We start from the raw sequence: 21,396 nt of genomic DNA, 5'->3' as shown, positions 1-21,396 counted from the left end.
CTGACCCTTCAATTCTGCTGCAGTTTGAAATGTTACTTTCTTTTGATTTGAATCGCTGCAAATCAGATTGGCAAAATGGATACAATAATAAACAAGATAGCCAAGGTTAGTTGGGTAGGAGTCTGTTAGGATTCCAGCCACAATCAATTTGTTCCAAATCTGTTCCATTAATATGGGGTGAAAGCTGTAAAGGGTTGTGCTCATTAACGAGGGGGGGGGGGGGGGGGGGGGGGGGGTCTTAGCTCCATCAGTAGAAGTTGGGGCAGTTTTATAGTTGAAAGTTTTGCAGAGTGACATGTCCTGGACACACCTTCCGCACAGTCATTATTCAGCTCACTACACAATCACATGTAGAGCTTCGGGCCAATCGCATCGCATTCCTGCTTCACCCGAGGCGCTCTCCACACTTTGCCAAAAGTTACAACATTAGGAAGAGTCACTTATCACCGTGGGGTGGCGGTTTGTGTCTCTGACTTGCTTGGCAGTGAGGGAGACGGAGACAAAGTGTTGGTCACCATATTTGTTGCCCCCCCCCCCCCCCCATCTCCTCTTTCCTCCTCCCCCACCTCCCAAATCCCCCCCACCCCTCTCATTCCCATCATGTTCCCCACCCGGGCCCCAGCAGCGCCCTGGCAAGTGCTGGCCCCAGCATCCCCTGCCCTCCACTCACCTCAACCCCCCGCATTTCACAACTCGGGCAAAAGTTTCCTCATTGACAATTTGCTTCGGGTAAACGCGCCCCTCAGCCGACCGATCCCTGCAAACCCAACTCCAGCGAAAGTGCCCCAGACTGCGGAACAAATCGAGCCAGCGGGAGGTCCACATCCGACAAGACCCTCCTTTCAGCTGGTTAACCCCTCAGACAAGCAGCCTGCTCCAGTCACCTCCACCAGCCTCACAGTATCCTACCCTGAAATAGGTAAGATTTCACACCATTTCTCTTTATTCAGCAGGCCACACCAATATTACTCGGAAGAACTAAATACTTTCCACTCACCTGGAACAATTTGAACCTGGAAAATTTTCATGCAGAAACTTTCCCCCAAATATTGTCGCTCCCCTCTCGTTTAAACGATTGCACTGAACTCGTTGGACGACTTAATTACTTATTCAAAAAAATGTTCATGCGGAATTCTGCATGATAAAGGGTACAAAGTTAGGAGGATAAAATACTACTTGCATTTATCTATAATCTAAATTTGTTTTAAACCATTGTATAATTTTATTTCAAATGGTCTGTGTAGATTTCTGCTCTGTGCAGATGCAGATTTCAAGTCAAAACAAAGCGATACAAAATTCCCAAAGCTTTGTGGACCTTGAACTTCCGTGGATGAAATTTATGTTATTACTTTGGCACTGAAAGCAAAGCAGATTCAGATAAACATTTAACACAAAGTAGCGCTCCAAACCATGATTGGACGATACTAAATCCAAGTGGTGACAACCTCGCTGAAGGAGGCTGAATCCCACCGATGTGTCAGACCGGATACAATATAACTTCAGCCCAAAAGCAAAGTCAGATTTGAAGAATTTGACTGGGATCTCCATGGGCCTGTTTGTTTAATGTTCAGAAACGTTGCTACAGCTAAAAAGCCAGAGGACGGCGAGATATGGACATTCTGTGGCGAGGATAGTGTTTCTGTCCTGGCCTAAAACATGAACTTGTCAGGTCTATCCACAGGTGCTGTGTGTTTCTGCATTTTTGTAAAAAATACATGAGTTTCCTGGCGCTGAGCTCTGCGCGTACAGTCACAGGATAGGGCGAGGGAGTGGGCCGAGGGTTCTCTTTAAGATGGTCGGTGCAGACTCGATGGGCCGAATGGCCTCCTGCACTGTAGGGATTCTGTGCAGAGATTCAACGATGCAGAAATGTACAGTGGGCACTATCACGTAAGCTTGGTGGTTGCACATTTCACACGTGGCACACATACCAAACTGAGACTGGTGGCCAGAAGTATTTTGCATCCATCACACAATCTTACAAAAAAAGGGACAAAAAATAATCACCATTGATTATGATTTCTGACAGACATAATAGGATTGAACCATTACACACAATGCTTGTGACCAGTGAGTTTCTCTAAGACAACCTGTCCCACATTTTGTATGAATGAGAAATGGGTTCAGGTTTGCATCAATGCAAACTGTATGAAGCTGGCCAGAACCGAGTTTACCAACAGACCTCACAACATAAACATTGTTGTTTCCCGGCTTTCCCAGTGATTACTGCAACGTTTAAAATGATTCTCGGATGGATCCCAGGTAACTTACTCAAATTTCTGTCATTAAATCAGCATTTAGATGGAGAGTGACTGTTACACACTGGAACATTCGATGCTCCAGGGCTAGGTGCTGAGGGACAGTAGCTGACTGCCAAAATTGCAGTACACCCAGCAGCTCAGACCGTTTGGTCACAGTACATACAGCAGGTCAGGCCTTTTGGTCACAGTGCACCCAGCAGCTCAGACCTTTTGGTCCCATTGCACCCAGCAGCTCAGACCTTTTGGTCTCAGTACATCCAGCATCTCAGACCTTTTGGTCACAGTACACCCAGCAGCTCATGCCTTTTGGTCACAGTACATCCAGCAGCTCAGACCCTTTTGGTCTCAGTACATCCAGCAGCTCAGACCCTTTTGGTCACTGTACACCCAGCAGCTCAGACCCTTTTGGTCACAGTACACCCAGCAGCTCAGACCCTTTTGGTCTCAGTACATCCAGCAGCTCAGACCTTTTGGTTACAGGAGACACAGCAGCTCAGACCTTTTGGTCACAGTACATCCAGCAGCTCTGACCTTTTGGTCACAGTACATCCAGCAGCTCAGACCTTTTGGTCACAGGAGACCCAGCAGCTCAGGCCTTTTGGTCACAGTACACCCAGCAGCTCAGACCTTTTGGTCACAGTACATCCAGCAGCTCAGACCTTTTGGTCACAGTACACTCAGCAGCTCAGGCCTTTTGGTCTCTGTACACCCAGCAGCTCAGACCTTTTGGTCACAGTACACTCAGCAGCTCAGGCCTTTTGGTCTCTGTACACCCAGCAGCTCAGACCTTTTGGTCACAGTGCACCCAGCAGCTCAGACCTTTTGGTCACAGTACACCCAGCAGCTCAGACCTTTTGGTTACAGGAGACCCAGCAGCTCAGACCTTTCGGTCACATTTCCCAGCAGCTCAGGCCTTTCGGTCACAGTCCACCCAGCAGCTCAGACCTTTTGGTCACAGGAGACCCAGCAGCTCAGGCCTTTTGGTCACAGTACACCCAGCAGCTCAGACCTTTTGGTCACAGGAGACCCAGCAGCTCAGGCCTTTTGGTCACAGTACACCCAGCAGCTCAGACCTTTTGGTCCCATTGAACCCAGCAGCTCAGACCTTTTGGTTACAGTACACCCAGCAGCTCAGGCCTTTTGGTCACAGTACACCCAGCAGCTCAGGCCTTTTGTTCACAGTACATCCAGCAGCTCAGACCTTTTGGTCACAGTACACCCAGCAGCTCAGACCTTTTGGTCCCATTGCACCCAGCAGCTCAGACCTTTTGGTCACAGTACACCCAGCAGCTCAGACCTTTTGGTTACAGGAGACCCAGCAGCTCAGGCCTTTTGGTTACAGGAGACCCAGCAGCTCAGACCTTTTGGTCACAGTACATCCAGCAGCTCAGACCTTTCGGTCCCATTGCACCCAGCAGCTCAGACCTTTTGGTCACAGTACACCCAGCAGCTCAGACCTTTTGGTCACAGTACACCCAGCAGCTCAGACCTTTTGGTCACAGTACACCCAGCAGCTCAGACCTTTTGGTCACAGTACACCCAGCAGCTCAGACCTTTTGGTCACAGTACACCCAGCAGCTCAGACCTTTTGGTCACAGTACACCCAGCAGCTCAGACCTTTTGGTCACAGTGCACCCAGCAGCTCAGACCTTTTGGTTACAGGAGACCCAGCAGCTCAGACCTTTCGGTCACATTTCCCAGCAGCTCAGACCTTTTGGTCACAGTACACCCAGCAGCTCAGACCTTTCGGTCACAGTGCACCCAGCAGCTCAGGCCTTTTGGTTACAGGAGACCCAGCAGCTCAGGCCTTTTGGTCCCATTGCACCCAGCAGCTCAGACCTTTTGGTCAGTGTACACCCAGCAGCTCAGACCCTTTTGGTCACAGTACACCCAGCAGCTCAGACCTTTTAGTCACAGTACACCCAGCAGCTCAGACCTTTTGGTTACAGGAGACCCAGCAGCTCAGACCTTTTAGTCACAGTACACCCAGCAGCTCAGACCTTTCGGTCACAGTGCACCCAGTACCTCAGGCCTTTTGGTTACAGGACATCCAGCAGCTCAGACCTTTCGGTCCCATTGCACCCAGCAGCTCAGACCTTTTGGTCACAGTGCACCCAGCAGCTCAGACCTTTCGGTCACATTTCCCAGCAGCTCAGGCCTTTTGGTCACAGTACAACCAGCAGCTCAGGCCTTTTGGTTACAGGAGACCCAGCAGCTCAGGCCTTTTGGTCACAGTGCACCCAGCAGCTCAGGCCTTTTGGTTACAGGACATCCAGCAGCTCAGGCCTTTTGGTCACAGTGCACCCAGCAGCTCAGACCTTTCGGTCACATTTCCCAGCAGCTCAGGCCTTTTGGTCACAGTGCACCCAGCAGCTCAGACCTTTTGGTCACAGTACACCCAGCAGCTCAGACCTTTTGGTCACAGGAGACCCAGCAGCTCAGACCTTTTGGTCACAGTACACTCAGCAGCTCAGGCCTTTTGGTCTCTGTACACCCAGCAGCTCAGACCTTTTGGTCACAGTGCACCCAGCAGCTCAGACCTTTTGGTCACAGTACACCCAGCAGCTCAGACCTTTTGGTTACAGGAGACCCAGCAGCTCAGACCTTTCGGTCACATTTCCCAGCAGCTCAGGCCTTTCGGTCACAGTACACCCAGCAGCTCAGACCTTTTGGTCACAGGAGACCCAGCAGCTCAGGCCTTTTGGTCACAGTACACCCAGCAGCTCAGACCTTTTGGTCACAGGAGACCCAGCAGCTCAGGCCTTTTGGTCACAGTACACCCAGCAGCTCAGACCTTTTGGTCCCATTGAACCCAGCAGCTCAGACCTTTTGGTTACAGTACACCCAGCAGCTCAGGCCTTTTGGTCACAGTACACCCAGCAGCTCAGGCCTTTTGTTCACAGTACATCCAGCAGCTCAGACCTTTTGGTCACAGTACACCCAGCAGCTCAGACCTTTTGGTCCCATTGCACCCAGCAGCTCAGACCTTTTGGTCACAGTACACCCAGCAGCTCAGACCTTTTGGTTACAGGAGACCCAGCAGCTCAGGCCTTTTGGTTACAGGAGACCCAGCAGCTCAGACCTTTTGGTCACAGTACATCCAGCAGCTCAGACCTTTCGGTCCCATTGCACCCAGCAGCTCAGACCTTTTGGTCACAGTACACCCAGCAGCTCAGACCTTTTGGTCACAGTACACCCAGCAGCTCAGACCTTTTGGTCACAGTGCACCCAGCAGCTCAGACCTTTTGGTCACAGTACACCCAGCAGCTCAGACCTTTTGGTCACAGTACACCCAGCAGCTCAGACCTTTTGGTCACAGTACACCCAGCAGCTCAGACCTTTTGGTCACAGTGCACCCAGCAGCTCAGACCTTTTGGTTACAGGAGACCCAGCAGCTCAGACCTTTCGGTCACATTTCCCAGCAGCTCAGACCTTTTGGTCACAGTACACCCAGCAGCTCAGACCTTTCGGTCACAGTGCACCCAGCAGCTCAGGCCTTTTGGTTACAGGAGACCCAGCAGCTCAGGCCTTTTGGTCCCATTGCACCCAGCAGCTCAGACCTTTTGGTCAGTGTACACCCAGCAGCTCAGACCCTTTTGGTCACAGTACACCCAGCAGCTCAGACCTTTTAGTCACAGTACACCCAGCAGCTCAGACCTTTTGGTTACAGGAGACCCAGCAGCTCAGACCTTTTAGTCACAGTACACCCAGCAGCTCAGACCTTTCGGTCACAGTGCACCCAGTACCTCAGGCCTTTTGGTTACAGGACATCCAGCAGCTCAGACCTTTCGGTCCCATTGCACCCAGCAGCTCAGACCTTTTGGTCACAGTGCACCCAGCAGCTCAGACCTTTCGGTCACATTTCCCAGCAGCTCAGGCCTTTTGGTCACAGTACACCCAGCAGCTCAGGCCTTTTGGTTACAGGAGACCCAGCAGCTCAGGCCTTTTGGTCACAGTGCACCCAGCAGCTCAGGCCTTTTGGTTACAGGACATCCAGCAGCTCAGGCCTTTTGGTCACAGTGCACCCAGCAGCTCAGACCTTTCGGTCACATTTCCCAGCAGCTCAGGCCTTTTGGTCACAGTGCACCCAGCAGCTCAGACCTTTTGGTCACAGTACACCCAGCAGCTCAGACCTTTTGGTCACAGGAGACCCAGCAGCTCAGACCTTTTGGTCCCATTGAACCCAGCAGCTCAGACCTTTTGGTTACAGGACACCCAGCAGCTCAGACCTTTTGGTCACAGTACACCCAGCAGCTCAGACCTTTTGGTCACAGTACATCCAGCAGCTCAGACCCTTTTGGTTACAGGAGACCCAGCAGCTCAGACCTTTCGGTCACATTTCCCAGCAGCTCAGGCCTTTTGGTCACAGTACACCCAGCATCTCAGGCCTTTTGGTCACAGTGCACCCAGCAGCTCAGACCTTTTGGTTACAGTACACCCAGCAGTTCAGGCCTTTTGGTCACAGTACACCCAGCAGCTCAGGCCTTTTGGTCACAGTGCACCCAGCAGCTCAGACCTTTTGGTTACAGTACACCCAGCAGCTCAGGCCTTTTGGTCACAGTACACCCAGCAGCTCAGGCCTTTTGGTCACAGGAGACCCAGCAGCTCAGACCTTTCGGTCCTCTTGCACCCAGCAGCTCAGACCTTTTGGTTACAGGAGTCCCAGCAGCTCAGGCCTTTTGGTCACAATGCACACTGCAGCTCTGACCTTTTGGTCACAGTACACCCAGCAGCTCAGGCCTTTTGGTCACAGGACACCCAGCAGCTCAGGCCTTTTGGTTACAGGACACCCAGCAGCTCAGACCTTTTGGTCACAGTACACCCAGCAGCTCAGACCTTTTGGTCACAGTACACCCAGCAGCTCAGACCTTTTGGTTACAGGAGACCCAGCAGCTCAGACCTTTTGGTCACAGTAGATCCAGCAGCTCAGACCTTTTGGTCACAGTACACCCAGCAGCTCAGACCTTTTGGTTACAGGAGACCCAGCAGCTCAGACCTTTTGGTCACAGTACACCCAGCAGCTCAGACCTTTTGGTCACAGTGCACCCAGCAGCTCAGGCCTTTTGGTCACAGTGCACCCAGCAGCTCAGGCCTTTTGGTTACAGGAGACCCAGCAGCTCAGACCTTTCGGTCCTCTTGCACCCAGCAGCTCAGGCCTTTTGGTTACAGGAGACCCAGCAGCTCAGGCCTTTTGGTCACAATGCACACTGCAGCTCTGACCTTTTGGTCACAGTACATCCAGCAGCTCAGACCCTTTTGGTCACAGTACACTCAGCAGCTCAGGCCTTTTGGTCACAGTACATCCAGCAGCTCAGACCCTTTTGGTCACAGTACACCCAGCAGCTCAGGCCTTTTGGTCACAGTACACCCAGCAGCTCAGACCTTTTGGTCACAGGAGACCCAGCAGCTCAGACCTTTTGATCACAGGAGACCCAGCAACTCAGGACTTTTGGTCCCATTGCACCCAGCAGCTCAGGCCTTTCAGCCATAGTATAAAGAGGGACTGGATTCCGAATAAAACCTCTCAGGCTGTATGTTTGACATGTAATCAATGAAGTAAATATTAACTGCATTTATAAATGCACTGAGTAGCATACAATATTGGGAGAAACTGATTTGCTTTACACGTTAAATGTGAACAGTCATGGTTAGCACTGTTGCTTCCCAGCATCAGGGACCGAGGTTCGATTCCCGGCTTGGGTCACAGTTAGTGTGGCGTCTGCATGTTCTCCCCCTGCCTGTGTGGGTTTTCTCCGGGTGCTCTGGTTTCCTCCTACAAGTAATGAAATACGTGCTTGTTCTGTGAATTGGACATTCTGAATTCTCCCTCTGTGTACCCAAACAGGCGCGGAATGTGGCGACAAGGGGCTTTTCACAGTAACTTCACTGCAGTGTTAATGTAAACCGACTTGTGACACTAATAAAGATTGGATTAGATTAGAATTTTATTAATACCTTATATTTCTTAGGAAATTAATTAGATGGAGGTGAGACTCCACACATGTGCATGCCCTTGCACAGAACTCCAATTTCCCTAACTGGCAGTATAACCTGGATCAATTGACACCATGATCTTGTAAACCCCTCTTAATCACAAAGTAGTTTTTAAAGACACAGAAATATCCAGTGACACTGTTAAATGCTTTCAGAAAGAGGGAGGTATTTAACAAATATCATTGTCCTTTAAAGGTGTTTGAAAGCTAATGTAAATATATTCATACATCTGCACCATACACATAGGAGCAGAACCATTCTCTTGGAACTGTAACATTACCAATAGGAGTTCAATTAATGTTTCCTTGGTAACAATTAAAAAGCCATGTTATAAAGTGCTAACGTTACCCTCATCCACAATTTCAACACCATTCATACATTTTAAACTCTGCCTGAAAAATAATTATAAATTTGAAATATTATAAACAATCATAAATATCATAAATTATAAAGAAAAATAGGTTGCAGAAACATTGACACAGAAGGCTGGAAATATTCAGCAGCCTGACAGTCAAATATTAATCAAATATTCAGCAGTCTGGCATTTTTAGCTTCTGGGTGCTGACCGGTGTGCTGTATATTCTCTGTATTTTCTTTGATCACATTGGACATTTTTAATAACGTAATTTATAATTATGTACATACATTAAGAACTTAAAATCTGATATATTGAGCTTGAACTCAGTTTTTAACTTCCAGAATCCCAGTCGATAGTGGTTCACCAGGGCCCCAATTCTCCACACCTGTTCGACTTGGTAACATCACCAATTTTAATGGAATGAAATGAAATGAGCTTATTGCCACAAGTAGGCTTCAAATGAAGTTAGTGTGAAAAGCCCCTAGTCGCCACATTCCGGCGCCTGTCCAGGGAGGCTGGTACGGGAATCGAACCGTGCTGGTGGCCTGCTTGGTCTGCTTTAAAAGCCAGCGATTTAGCCCAGTGAGCTAAACCAGCCCCAATTAAGTAACCAATTGATCACTGTAGCACAGCGACATATTTAAATTCATTTATGGGATGTAGGCGCTGCTGGCGAGGCCAGCCTTTATTGCCCATCCCTAGTTGCCCGTGAGAAGGTGGTAAACTGCCTTCTTGAACCACAGCAATCCACGTGGTGTAGGTACACTCACAGTGCTGTTAGGGAGGGAGTTCCAGGATTATGACCCAGCAACAGTAAAGGAACTGTGATATATTACCAAGTCAAGGTGGTGAGTAACTTGGAGGGGAACATTCAGGTGGTAGTGTTTCAGATATATGCTGCTTTGACAAAGGGTCACCTGGACTCGAAATGTTAGTTCTTTTCTCTCCCTACAGATGCTGCCAGACCTGCTGAGATTTTCCTGCATTTTCTCTTTGGTATACGCTGCTCTTGTCCTTCTAGATGGCAGTGGTCATGGGTTATAAAGATGCTGCATAAGGAGCCTTGGAGAGCTCCTGCAGTACATCTTGTAGATGGTCCACATGGCTGCTAATGTCCGTTGGTGGTAAAAGGATTGAATGTTGAATGTTATCATGGGCTAATTTGTCCTGGATGGTATCAAGTTTCTTCAAATTGTTTAAGCTACACTCTTCCAGGAAAATCAAAAGTATTCCATCACACTCCTGACTTGTGCCTTCAGACGGTGGACAGGCTTTGGGGTTACTCACCACAGGATTCCCAGCCTCTGACCTGCTCTTGTAGCCACAGTATTAATGTGGCTAGTCCAATTCAGTTTCTGGCAATGGTAACACTCACGATGTTGATGGTAGGGGATTAAGCGATGGAAATGCCATTTAATGTCAAGTGGCGATGGTTAGTTCTCTCATGTTGGAGATGGTCATTGCATGGTAGTTGTGTAGCGCGAATGTTCCTTGCCACTTGTCAGCCCAAGCCCGGCTACTGCCCAGATCTTGCTGTATTTGGACATGTACCGCAAATGGTGCTGAACATTGTGTAGGCATGAGCAAACATGTTCATTTCTGACCTTTTGATGGAAGGAAGGTCATTGATGAAGCAGCTGAAGATGATTGGGCCCGGGACACTATCCTGAGGAATTCCTGCAGTCATGTCCTGGAATTGAGATGATTGACCTCCAACAATCACAATCATCTTCCTTTATGCCAGGTATGACTCAAACCAGTGGTGGGGTTTCCCTCTGATTCCCATTAACTCCAGTTTAGCTAGGTCTCCTTCATGCCATGCCTGGTCAAATGCTGCCTTGATGTCAAGGGCAGTCACTCTCGCCTCACCTCTAGAGTTCAGATCTTTTGTCCATGTCTAAACCAAGAATGTAATGAGGTTGAGCTAAGTGTCCCTGGTGGAATTCAAACTGAGTGTCTGTGAGCAGGTCATTACTGAGTAAATGCCGCTTGATCATGCTGTTGATGACCCCTTCCATCATTTTAATGATGATCAAGAGAAGACTGATGTTGTAAGCAACAGACCTGGGCAATTTTCCACACCGATGAGTAGATGTCACTGTTGCAGCTGTATTGGAACTGCTTGGCTCGGGGTGCAGCATGTTCTGGAACACAAGTCTTCAGTGCTATTCAGTGCCGGATTATTGTTGGGGTCCATAGACTTTTCATTGTCCAGTGCCTTCAGCCATTTCTTGATGTGAGATTTTGAGCAAATCAAATTGGATGAAGACTGGCATCTGTGATGCTGGGAACCTGCAGACGTGGGCCTAGGTCGCTAGGACCAAATGAGATGCACCCACAGATACTGAGGGAAGTAAAGGTGAAAATTGTGGAGGCACTGGCCGTAATTTTCCAATCTTCCTCAGAGACAAATAGATACAAATGTCACACCCTTGTTCAATAAAGGGTTTAAGGATATTCCCAGAAGCTACTGATCACTCAGTTTAACCTTGGTGGGAAACATTTTGAAACAATGATTCAGGCCAAAATTAACAGTTACTTGGGCAAATATAGGTTAATTAAGGAAAATCAGCATGGATTTGTTAAGGGCAAACTATGCCACCTAACTTTTTTGAGTTTTTTGATGAAGTAACTTCAACTGTTGATGTGCTACAAAAGGACTTCCGAAAAGCATTTGATAAAGACAAAGTCAGACCTCATGGAATAAAAGAGATGGTAGGAACGTGGACATAAAATTGGTTGAGTGACAGAAACCAGAGAGTGATGGGGAATAGTGGCCTTTTGGATTGGGGGATAGTTCACAGTGGGTTTCTGCAGGTATTAGGCACATTGCTCTTGTAGACAGTGGGAAAGGATGGGGAGGACGGGCTGAATGGACGCCTTCTGAGCTGGAACCATTATTTAATTTTATAGATACCCGACCGCCAAGTAAAGAAGCATCAATAACATGGTTGAATGTCTGAAATTCGTTCCCCTTTGATTTACAGAACGTACTCAGACACCCGCATCATTAACATGCAGATTCTTTTTCAGTGTTAACCATTGTAAGAAATACTTTTTATGGTTATTCATTTGAAGTTGGGGATGGGGGGGATACGCTGAACAACACTGTTGATCTCATTTTTTTTTCTGGGTTTAATATTTGCAGCTTTATCCAAATGTTTCCTGCCGACTTTCCCCCAGGTCTTCTTGGCTTGCTGTGGTGGGTCCTGCCAGCAGCCGCTCTCCCCCACTGCTTTTCCGAGTAAGTTTTTGTGCTGCATCAGTAATGCTTGATGTGTTTTGTATACCGTAGCAATACGATTTCATGTGGCCTGAAAAATGGTTACAAGTCAAACGCCACGTTTCTGCTTCACAATGTGTCAGCGTTTCCAATGTATGAAAAATCAGTCTTCCCACTGACAGTTCGCAGTCTTCCACAATGCACCAACCTGACTGTATTTCAAATGTATGAACAAGAATCTATTCACAGTTAACACTTAATCTGTTCCAGTGTTTTTCGCACAAGTGATTGTGTCTTCGTTCACCCTTGGGGGAAAAAATGACTTTCGTTTCTAATTTGTTTAAAAAATAAACATTTATAAGTAAATTTGGGGAAATGACAAATGTTAAACACGTTTAAAGGTATTGGTGGTATGTCTTTTTGTGGCTTTTCGAAGGCATATTGGCATTAAATCAAACTGGCTGTTCAGATTTGCAGTGACTAAAATGGCTTTTTTTAGGGGGGGGAAGAATTGCCAGTTTGAATGCTTCTTGACAAGTGAGGCAGCAAATTCTGGCTGTTTAATGAGCTGAGACTCTCTGAGTTGTTTTCAGAGGCTGCCACTTTCCCACAGAGCGTTTTACATGGCCAAGGCTCCTACACAATGGCCAACAGGACCATGACCAATCGCCACTTTCACTTTCTTCATCCACACGCGACCTCGCCACTATTTTTCACAGTGCAGATGAACTTTCCAAATCAGCCTCCATTAAGAAAGCACTGGACCGGGGGGTCAGGTGCCCTTTTCCTAACTGCGAGAAATAAAGCTCTGTTTGCAAGTCTTCACCCTGTCTCTCACGTTCCAATTGGGGGATCCCGCCAACCACAGTCATTGAGATCAGTTCATTGAAACAGAAATGAAATGGACTTTTATAGACTTTCTTTAACTGATACGGGTAGACCGTCCTGTCTGCCTGACTCGAAGTCAGAGGATGAACCGAGTTTAGAAATATGGGCATTATTGCTAATTTTTCTGAACAAAGGGTGATTAAATCCCTAAACGCCTGCCAAAAGCCTGATGTAGACCGTCCTATTCTCATCCACAAGTTGCAATTATATTGGGCTCATCACACTTGGGGTAGATGCTTCCAAGCACGTAACAGGGAGCAGAAGAAAACAGACATATATCAGGGAGGAAAAGAAAAGGTCGAATTGGGTGGATAAACGGAGTACTTAAAATGCTTAACAGGCTTTTGAAAGCTGAATGGGAGGACGTCATGGATAAGGATTAAAGGAAGGGTTTGCAAAGGGTGGGAACACAGTACCCCAAGAGTGTGAACCAATGCTGGAGCAAAGAATAAAGTCGATATATGTCAGAGGAGTGCACATGTGGTGATAGGACTGAAAGCGGTCTCGGAAGTAGGATGGGGTGAGCCTTTGAGGCACTTGAGAACAGAGAAAAGAGTCTTTGTAGGAGTGTGCGGAGCTTGGTAAGGACTAAGGTGATGACAGCTCAGGCTTTGTAGAGGGAAGCCTATGGTGACAGAATTGTGAGGGAGTTGCAATGTGTAGAGAATCATAGGATCACAGTACAGAAGGAGGCCATTCATTTTATTTGGTCTGCACTGACCATCTGAAAGAGCACCCCACTCAGGCCCACTCTCCCCCCCCCCCCCCCCCCCCCCCCCCCCCCCCCATCCCTGTAACCCCACCTAACCATTGGATACCAAGGGGCAATTGATCATGGCCAGTCAATCTAGTCTGCACATCTTTGGACTGTGTGAGGAAACCGGAGCACCGGGAGGAAAGCCACGCAGACACGGGGAGAATGTGCAAACTCCACCCAGACAGTCACCCAAGGTCGGAATTGGACCCTGGTTACTGGCGCCGTGAGGCAGCAGTGCTAACCACTGCTCCACCTTGCCGCTGTAGGTGGCCTGGAATCCTGAGTAATAAAAGTGTAAGTTGATTTATTCAACCGCCATAAACAAACTTCAAAATAGGGATGTTCACAAATGAGATATTCTGCAACTTTTCATAAATTATAGATCGTTCAACTTGCTTTGTTAAGAATGAATATGTGGTGCTGTTTATCAATTAGTCTATGCCAAATTGAAAACAAAATCATGTTTTCATCACCAAATATCCATGAAACAAGATGTAAAATTATAATCCAGGTCACAATTCAATTTGAATGCAAAACACAAAGTACATTTCTGTTTGTAAGTGGCAACATCTACAAGTATCGCAACTAGACACTGCTATTCCAATAGTTGAACAGAGGGAAGAACAACATGTGCATTTTTATGACACCGTATACCTGTCAGAAACATGCCAACATACTTCACATATGACAAATTTGGGGCAGCACGGTCGCATTGTGGATAGCACAATTGCTTCACCGCTCCAGGGTCCCAGGTTCAATTCCGGCTTGGGTCACTGTCTGTGCGGAGTCTGCACATCCTCCCCGTGTGTGCGTGGGTTTCCTCCGGGTGCTCAGGTTTCCTCCCACAGTCCAAAGATGCAGGTTAGGTGGATTGGCCATGCTAAATTGCCCTCAGTGTTAGGTGGGGTTACTGGGTTATGGGGATAGGGTGGAGGTGTGGACCTTGGATAGGGTGCTCTTTCCAAGAGCCGGTGAAGACGCGATGGGCCGAATGGCCTCCTTCTGCACTGTAAAATTCTATGAAATTCTATGAAATTACTGAAGTAATCACTATTTAGGCGCACTTGTGAGCCATTTGTGATCCACAATTTTGCAACAAATTACTAGTCAATTTATTTTGGTAGCATTGAGTCAGTATGTTGGCCAGAATGCCAGTCGAATTCAGCGCATTTCACTGAACAATGAGAGAGGACCTTTAACTTAATCTGATTCACTGGAATGGACAGAATAGGCATTGGTTTAACATTTAACCTTGAGGACACCACCTTCGACACTGCAGAATCCTCTCAGTATTTCACTGTAGCATACTCCTATGTTCAAAGCCTTGAGTGAAGTTTGGTGGAAATTCAAGCAAATGTGGGTGAAAAATCAAAAATATCTGATCAGTCACAAATTAAACCGATTTGGTGATGTATAAGTTCTCAATCTAGATTTACCATTCAAAGTTCTTGGCTATCTCAGTGTTTCACTGGTAGCAAGAAAGGAAATGTGTTGAAGGAAAAGCTGCTCTCAAAGTTGGGTTTTGCCGTTTTAATTATTGGAAATTTATCCTCGTCTGAACAAAGATAATATCAAATCTCAAGAATTGTAATTATGAAGGAAGTTTACAAAAGTTGGGCTTCTTTCAATCATGAAGAGCATTGACATGGTTGGTGTAGAGAATTTACTCACTCAAACGGAGGGTTCAAAACCCAGCAGACACCATTTTAAAACTTAGCAGTAAACAGAAGCATCAGACATAAAGGATAATTGGTAGCAGGATGGAATTAACATTTGCAGCACTGCGTGTTGTATGACAGTAGTGGATTGAAAATTGTGCGGTGAACACTGACCTCAGTACCTACCTATATTGTTGATATATGCTCCCATTGTATAAAACGAAGCCAGAAAATTGACTCTGTAAGGAACAAATCACCGTAGAATATTACTGATGGAAGTCAGATCAACAAAAGCGAGATGCAACTGGGTATGTTTCTGGAGAATGACTTGATTGAGGCTCAGAGCTAGGATTAATCAATACGTGCATGTTTTGAAGGTTAAATGCCTTTTTCCCTATTCCTGGAACATGTCGTAATTCTAAATATTGTTATTTTACTCCTTAGTTAGCGGTTCTTTTAGGAACTGTGAATTTCCTCTTTGGCCCCATGTTAGTCACAGCAAAGTGCGAAGAGGAATCCTGCGGAGAGTGGTCTTTAGTGAGGAACAAAGGAAGGCACTGGAGAAAACCTTTCAGAAACAGAAATACATCAGTAAGACAGACAGGAAGAAACTGGCCACACACCTTGGGCTGAAAGATTCACAGGTACTATCAATCAGATTCTTAACTGTTTAATTAGCAAATAATAACAGGAACATCTTACATTTATATGGGGCGGAATTCTCTGATAATGGGGCTATGTTCCCCCACCCGCGATAAAACGGGCGCGAATCACTCTGGAGAAAGTCCAGAGTGATTCGCCATTTTGCAGGAGGCTAGCAGGGCCCTGGAGTGCTCCTCGCAGCTCCGGCAGCCGATACGGGGCCCTGCACTTCCGGCCGCAGGTTGCGGTGGCAGGCCCGCTCAACATGGCGGACCTAGACCGCGGGCTGAACCCAACAATATAGGCCCCCCCCTCCGAGATTGTGCGTGTCCGCCCATCGGTAACCCCCAATTGCCACCCTGGTCGTCCTGGAGGCCCCTTGCACCCCACCGGTGACGGATCCCCCCTCCCCCCACACCCCACCAGGGCGGCCGTGGACTGAGTTGGCAGCCGCAACTCCGAGCGCCCGCCGGGTGGAACCTTGAGTGAACCACGCCGGCGGGAATTCGTCCAGTTGTCGGCGGAGAATCGCCGCGGGAGCCTGTTTCAATGGCTCCCAACCGGTGCCGCATCGACTGTGCGCACAATTGGCGGCGATGGCGTCGGACCTGATCACAGATCTGACGCCCATTCTCCGCCCCCGTGCCGACGCATTTGCGGCTCGGAGAATCCCGGCCGTGGTATCTTTAAAGTCATGAAATGGCCTATTGCGATTCCCAGGAGCTTTATAAAAGGAAGAATGATACTGAGTCCCATAACGTCCTGGAAGATCCCAGGTAAGGATTGTATGACAATTGCCTGGGAAGTTCAAATTTCCAATGGGCAATGGCAATGTACTGGGAACCATCTGAAAATGTGATTTTTATCACAGCCATTGGGTGCTCCTTACTGTCTTACAGTAATAGTTTCACAGGATAAATTAGAATTAAAACCACGTCTAGCTTCTGGGCAACTTCAGAACTGACCCATACTGACATCCCATAGAATTCCTGCATCTGGCTCCCCTCCCATCCCCAGACCTCCCGCAGGCCATGGAGCTTCCTCCCACTACCTGCTAACAACCCTCCCCCCCACCAACCCAAAATACCCTCTGAGCTGCTCCTGATCACCTACTCCAACCCCTGCTACAGTAGCACATCCTGGATATCCACAGAATGCTGGGCCCTCCGACTACACCCCCAGCTGCCCTCCGCAGCTTAAGAACCCCCCCCCCCGCCACCCCGACTGCCCATGGGACACTCAACCCCCCAACCCCCATGGTATACGCCGACTATACCCTCTGCCACTTCATTACCCTCACCACTTTCTGACTATCCCCTCCCCTGACGGCACACAGAATCTCCAGATCTCCCACGGAATACCCTGATTACACCTCCACCCTTCCCACCCCCACAAGTTCTTCTTTTTATTCGTTCATGGGATGTGGGTGTGGCTGGCTGGCCAGCATTGTTTGCCCATCACTAATTGCTCTTGTGGGGGCAGTTAAGAGCCAACCACATTGCCAATGGGTCTGGAGTCACATGTAGGCCAGACCAGGTAAGGACAGCAGATTTCCTTCCCTAAACAATATTAGTGAACCAGATGGGATTTTACGACAATCGGCTATGGTTTCATATTCTTCATTAGGCTTTTAATTCCAGATTTTGATTGAATTTAAATTTCACCATCTGCAGTGGTGGGATTCGAACCCGGATGCCCAGAGCATTACGCTAAGGTTTCTGGTTTCTAGTCCAGTGACAATTCACTATGCCTCCGCCTTCCTGCAGCTACATGTCCCCAACTCCCCACCTCAAAGCTGACTGCCCTTCCTCTCCCCCGACTACATGCCCATTGCCTAACTGTCCTCTCCACTCCCATGATTACACCTCCAGCCACACAACTACGCTCCCTCAACTACCCAATCCTTCGCTCCCCATCCCCCGATTACACCCCCACCCCTGACTTCACTCCCTCCATCCTAACTACATTCCCACCCTCCTGACTGCACCTGCACAAACCCACCTATCCCCCACTGACTAGCCCTCACTGACCACCCGACCCCCCATTTCCCATCCACCCCCCCCCCCCCCCCCCCCCCCCCCCACCAATGGCCACCTAAATTTATCCCTGACCTATCCTAACCCCCCAACCCCACAATCCTGCCATTGATGTGCTCTCCTATCGGGCAAGATTTCTGCTGGAGTTGAAGCTCTTTATTGTGGTGCGATAGTCCAACTACTGAAAATCACGCCCGGTCAAGGCATTACATTCCAGAACTAACCAAGGCCAGAGTTTGAACTGATTGCTCTTTGGGTTGGAAAATAAATGAAGAATATTTTCAAGAATCTAATAAAACATTATATTTACAGATAACCTAAACACAATTTGTATACGATAATATATTACAGGGTTTCTATTTATGTCAAAAATATTTTTGCTCACTTTTATAACAGGGAGTTGTGAATAATACCAAGGTCCGCTTCCTTGTAGCAAATTTAACCCAAATGAAAGGGAAGAATGAATACTCGGCTGTGGTATTGGATAGCTCAGGAGGTTAGATCGCTACAGTGCGATATGAAACCAGCAGCACAGGTTCAATCCCTGTACTGATGTGATAGTTCACGAAGGTCTGCCCCTGATCTTGCCCTACTTTCATGGAGTGGTCCACCTCTACCTATTGCTTCTCTAACAGAAACAAATGGCTGTGATACTTTTGTGGACTATAACCTCATTATAGTACCATTCAGGGGTGGAAACTATTAATTATGCCTTCTTAGGGAACCTCACATTATTCTGTAACAATCAGTTACATATTTTACGTTTAGAATTTAACCTGAAAATTTGGATTTGTTCACTTCTTAAGAGAGACATTTCTTTTTGACCCCTGCTCCTTTAAGTACCAGGCCGAAAGAGGGCAGGCATGGACCTCCATTGGATTGGTCCATGATTATACTTGGTAAAGTGCTGCAATAGTTTGCTGTGTTGTCTTTCGCAGTTTGACCAGGGAACTTTCCCGCCCTTTATCACCTGCCATAAGGCATATTGAAAGGATTTGCAGGCTGATGGTCAACTAGTTTGGTCCCATTATGAACACACCTTTCATGCCTATTATGTCTTGACATGGGACTTGAAGTTCTAGATCAGAAGTAGGGCCGCGACCCACTGCACCACAAGACCTGCTTTGTCTTTGTCTGGAACTTCTAAATGGAATACGGTCCATCCAAGTTCTTCCTGACGATGTAATTTTAATATTGTAGCCAATTAAACCATCTCTCTAAATGCATTCTTGGTTTAAACAATGCAACACAGGCAATCAATTTTTACTTACAAAACTAACACAAATGCTCTTATTGATATTCTCAACTCTAAAGGTTAAAATCTGGTTCCAGAATCGCAGAATGAAATGGAGAAATACTAAGGAGAGAGAACTGCTTACACAAGGTTGTTCACTTGAACAAACATTACAAGAGAAACCAGCTTCAACTTCTGACCTGAGCAACATTACTCCAAATAGCCCTGACAGAAAAGCAACACATGTTGTACAAGCATCTGTGTGCAAGTATGCTGCAATTTCATCACGGTCTCAGCACAGGTACATTGCTGAGAACAGCGTGCCAGGTCTGAAAATAGAGTTGTTGGAGGCAGTTCAACATTCTAACTCTGTACAGCACAAACAGGACACCTGAGCCTCTGTTTTCCAATGTCACAAATAGTCAACTTTCTCCATGTTAACACCATATGCCGTGTGTGATCCGTTTGTCTGCCTTTACCAGTGTTTAGAAGCACTCTCGCCTGGTTGAAGACATATTCAGCAATTATAACACCAAAACGTGAAATATAGCGGGCTGGATTCTCCGTTTCAGCAGCTAAGTGCTGGCTCGAACAGAGAACCTCAAGGCGTTTTATGACGCCAAAATCGGCGCTGAACCCTCACTTAATCTGGGACTGGTGAGGGGTTAGCAGCGGCGCCGGGTGAAACCTCCGGCTCCCGCGCCAAAAACGGGCGGAGAATTGCCGGGTCCCTGACCGTGCTGGGGAATGGCGACGACCTGCAGTGGTCACGCCATACAACATGGTGCCGGCCGTGTGTCGACTCGACCCACCATCCTCGACCCCATAGGCCACCCCCTGACAACCCTCCACCAGTCCCACCAGCCCTCGCATAAGCCCACCTGGCCAGTGGCATGGATCCCGGCCGCGTGTGGCGGCGCTGGACACAGTCCGCAGATGCCACACCGGGTTCCCGACTGCTGAAACCACACGTGTCCCGCGAGGTCAGGAAATCGGCCCATCGGGGGCGGAGCATCGCAGGAGAGCCTTCTGATGACTCGCCAATGGCGTTGGTGCGGCGTGCGATGCGATGACACCATTTCGGAGGGGCCGGAGTATGGCTGACCGACGTCAAACCGGCGCCGGCCACGATTTGGGCATTGGAGCCCATTCTCCGCCCGATTGCTACGATACCGGCGTCGGGCAACAGAGAATCCCGCCCATGATGTCCGCACTAATGCTGACAATTTGTTTTATTCAGACACTTAAACGTTGATGCATTTGTACATTTTTCAAGGTTTTTCTGCTTTGTTGATAAAATCTCTTAGAAAATGTGTTGACTGTAAAATATAGATCAAAGCTTTTTATAAGGTTAATATTCTTTAAATTGAATTTGGCAAATGTAACATGTTGCCCATGGACTATGTCCTTGTAAAAAAAACTAACACAAAATAAAGAATTCCTCAATATAGCTATAAAATTGTACTGTTTTCTGGATTATGTCATTGACATTAAAATTATGTGTTTGATACATGCATCAACACAAATGTCAATATAATATTCTCTATGTAATGCCAGAAAATTATGCCCGCCTTGTGCGACCACCACTTTCAGTAATCTATGATATAATTATCAAAAGACAAATGAATTATTTATTGCAAAGTTATTTGCAAATAGGCAGATAAGACTGATCACCTCATGCTACCATGTTCAGAAACATTTGTTGCTTTTTACCTTAGGAATTCACTGACCGAGAAAGGTCAGTTTGAAGTTATGAACATAGAACATAGAACAGTACAGCACAGAACAGGCCCTTCGGCCCTCGATGTTGTGCCGAGCATTGATCACCCTACTCAACCCTATCCACCCTATACCCGTAACCCAACAACCCCCCACTTAACCTTACTTTTTCGGACACTAAAAAGGACATTAGCATGGCTAATCCACCTAACCCGCACATCTTTGGACTGTGGGAGGAAACCGGAGCACCCGGAGGAAGCCCACGCACACACGGGGAGGACGTGCAGACTCCGCACAGACAGTGACCCAGCCGGGAATCGAACCTGGGACCCTGGAGCTGTGAAGCATTTATGCTAACCACCATGCTACCGTGCTGCCCCTGAAAGGCTAAATTTCCATGTCGGGCCAATGGCAGGAATGGAGGGGAATGGAGTCTGGAATACTGGCTGGCATGCTGGCTTCTCCACCTCGTTCCCAGCGTTGGCCATTTTTGCCAAGGGCGATTTGGGGCTGGTGGGGCTACCCGCACACACAGTGTTTGGTCAGTTAAGCACTTTGTTAAGTACACTTAGAGGAGGCCAGGAGGAATTTTCAAGTTATACAAAGAAAATTACAGCACAGGAACA

The 21,396-nt window shown here is 47.7% G+C and overlaps 1 protein-coding gene across 2 annotated transcripts; it reads left to right on the top strand.

Annotated features, from left to right (window-relative positions):
* Positions 1–582: 582 nt before the first annotated feature.
* LOC119955087 (homeobox protein DBX2-like) lies at positions 583–19,696 on the top strand. Of its 2 annotated transcripts, none has more exons than XM_038780957.1 (4): positions 583–919; positions 11,762–11,857; positions 15,584–15,783; positions 19,150–19,696. In XM_038780957.1, exons 1-4 carry the CDS (start codon positions 601–603, stop codon positions 19,444–19,446), a joined length of 912 nt encoding a protein of 303 aa, XP_038636885.1. In that variant the 5' UTR covers positions 583–600; the 3' UTR covers positions 19,447–19,696. The 2 variants fall into 2 exon arrangements, with proteins under 2 accessions (XP_038636885.1, XP_038636884.1); XM_038780956.1 differs by having other exon boundaries at positions 19,132–19,696.
* The last annotated feature ends 1,700 nt before the right edge of the window (positions 19,697–21,396 follow it).

This window comes from Scyliorhinus canicula, chromosome 20 (assembly GCF_902713615.1).
Source record: "Scyliorhinus canicula chromosome 20, sScyCan1.1, whole genome shotgun sequence".
NCBI classification, from domain to species: domain Eukaryota; kingdom Metazoa; phylum Chordata; class Chondrichthyes; order Carcharhiniformes; family Scyliorhinidae; genus Scyliorhinus; species Scyliorhinus canicula.
This window is presented reverse-complemented; position numbering and strand designations above follow the sequence as displayed.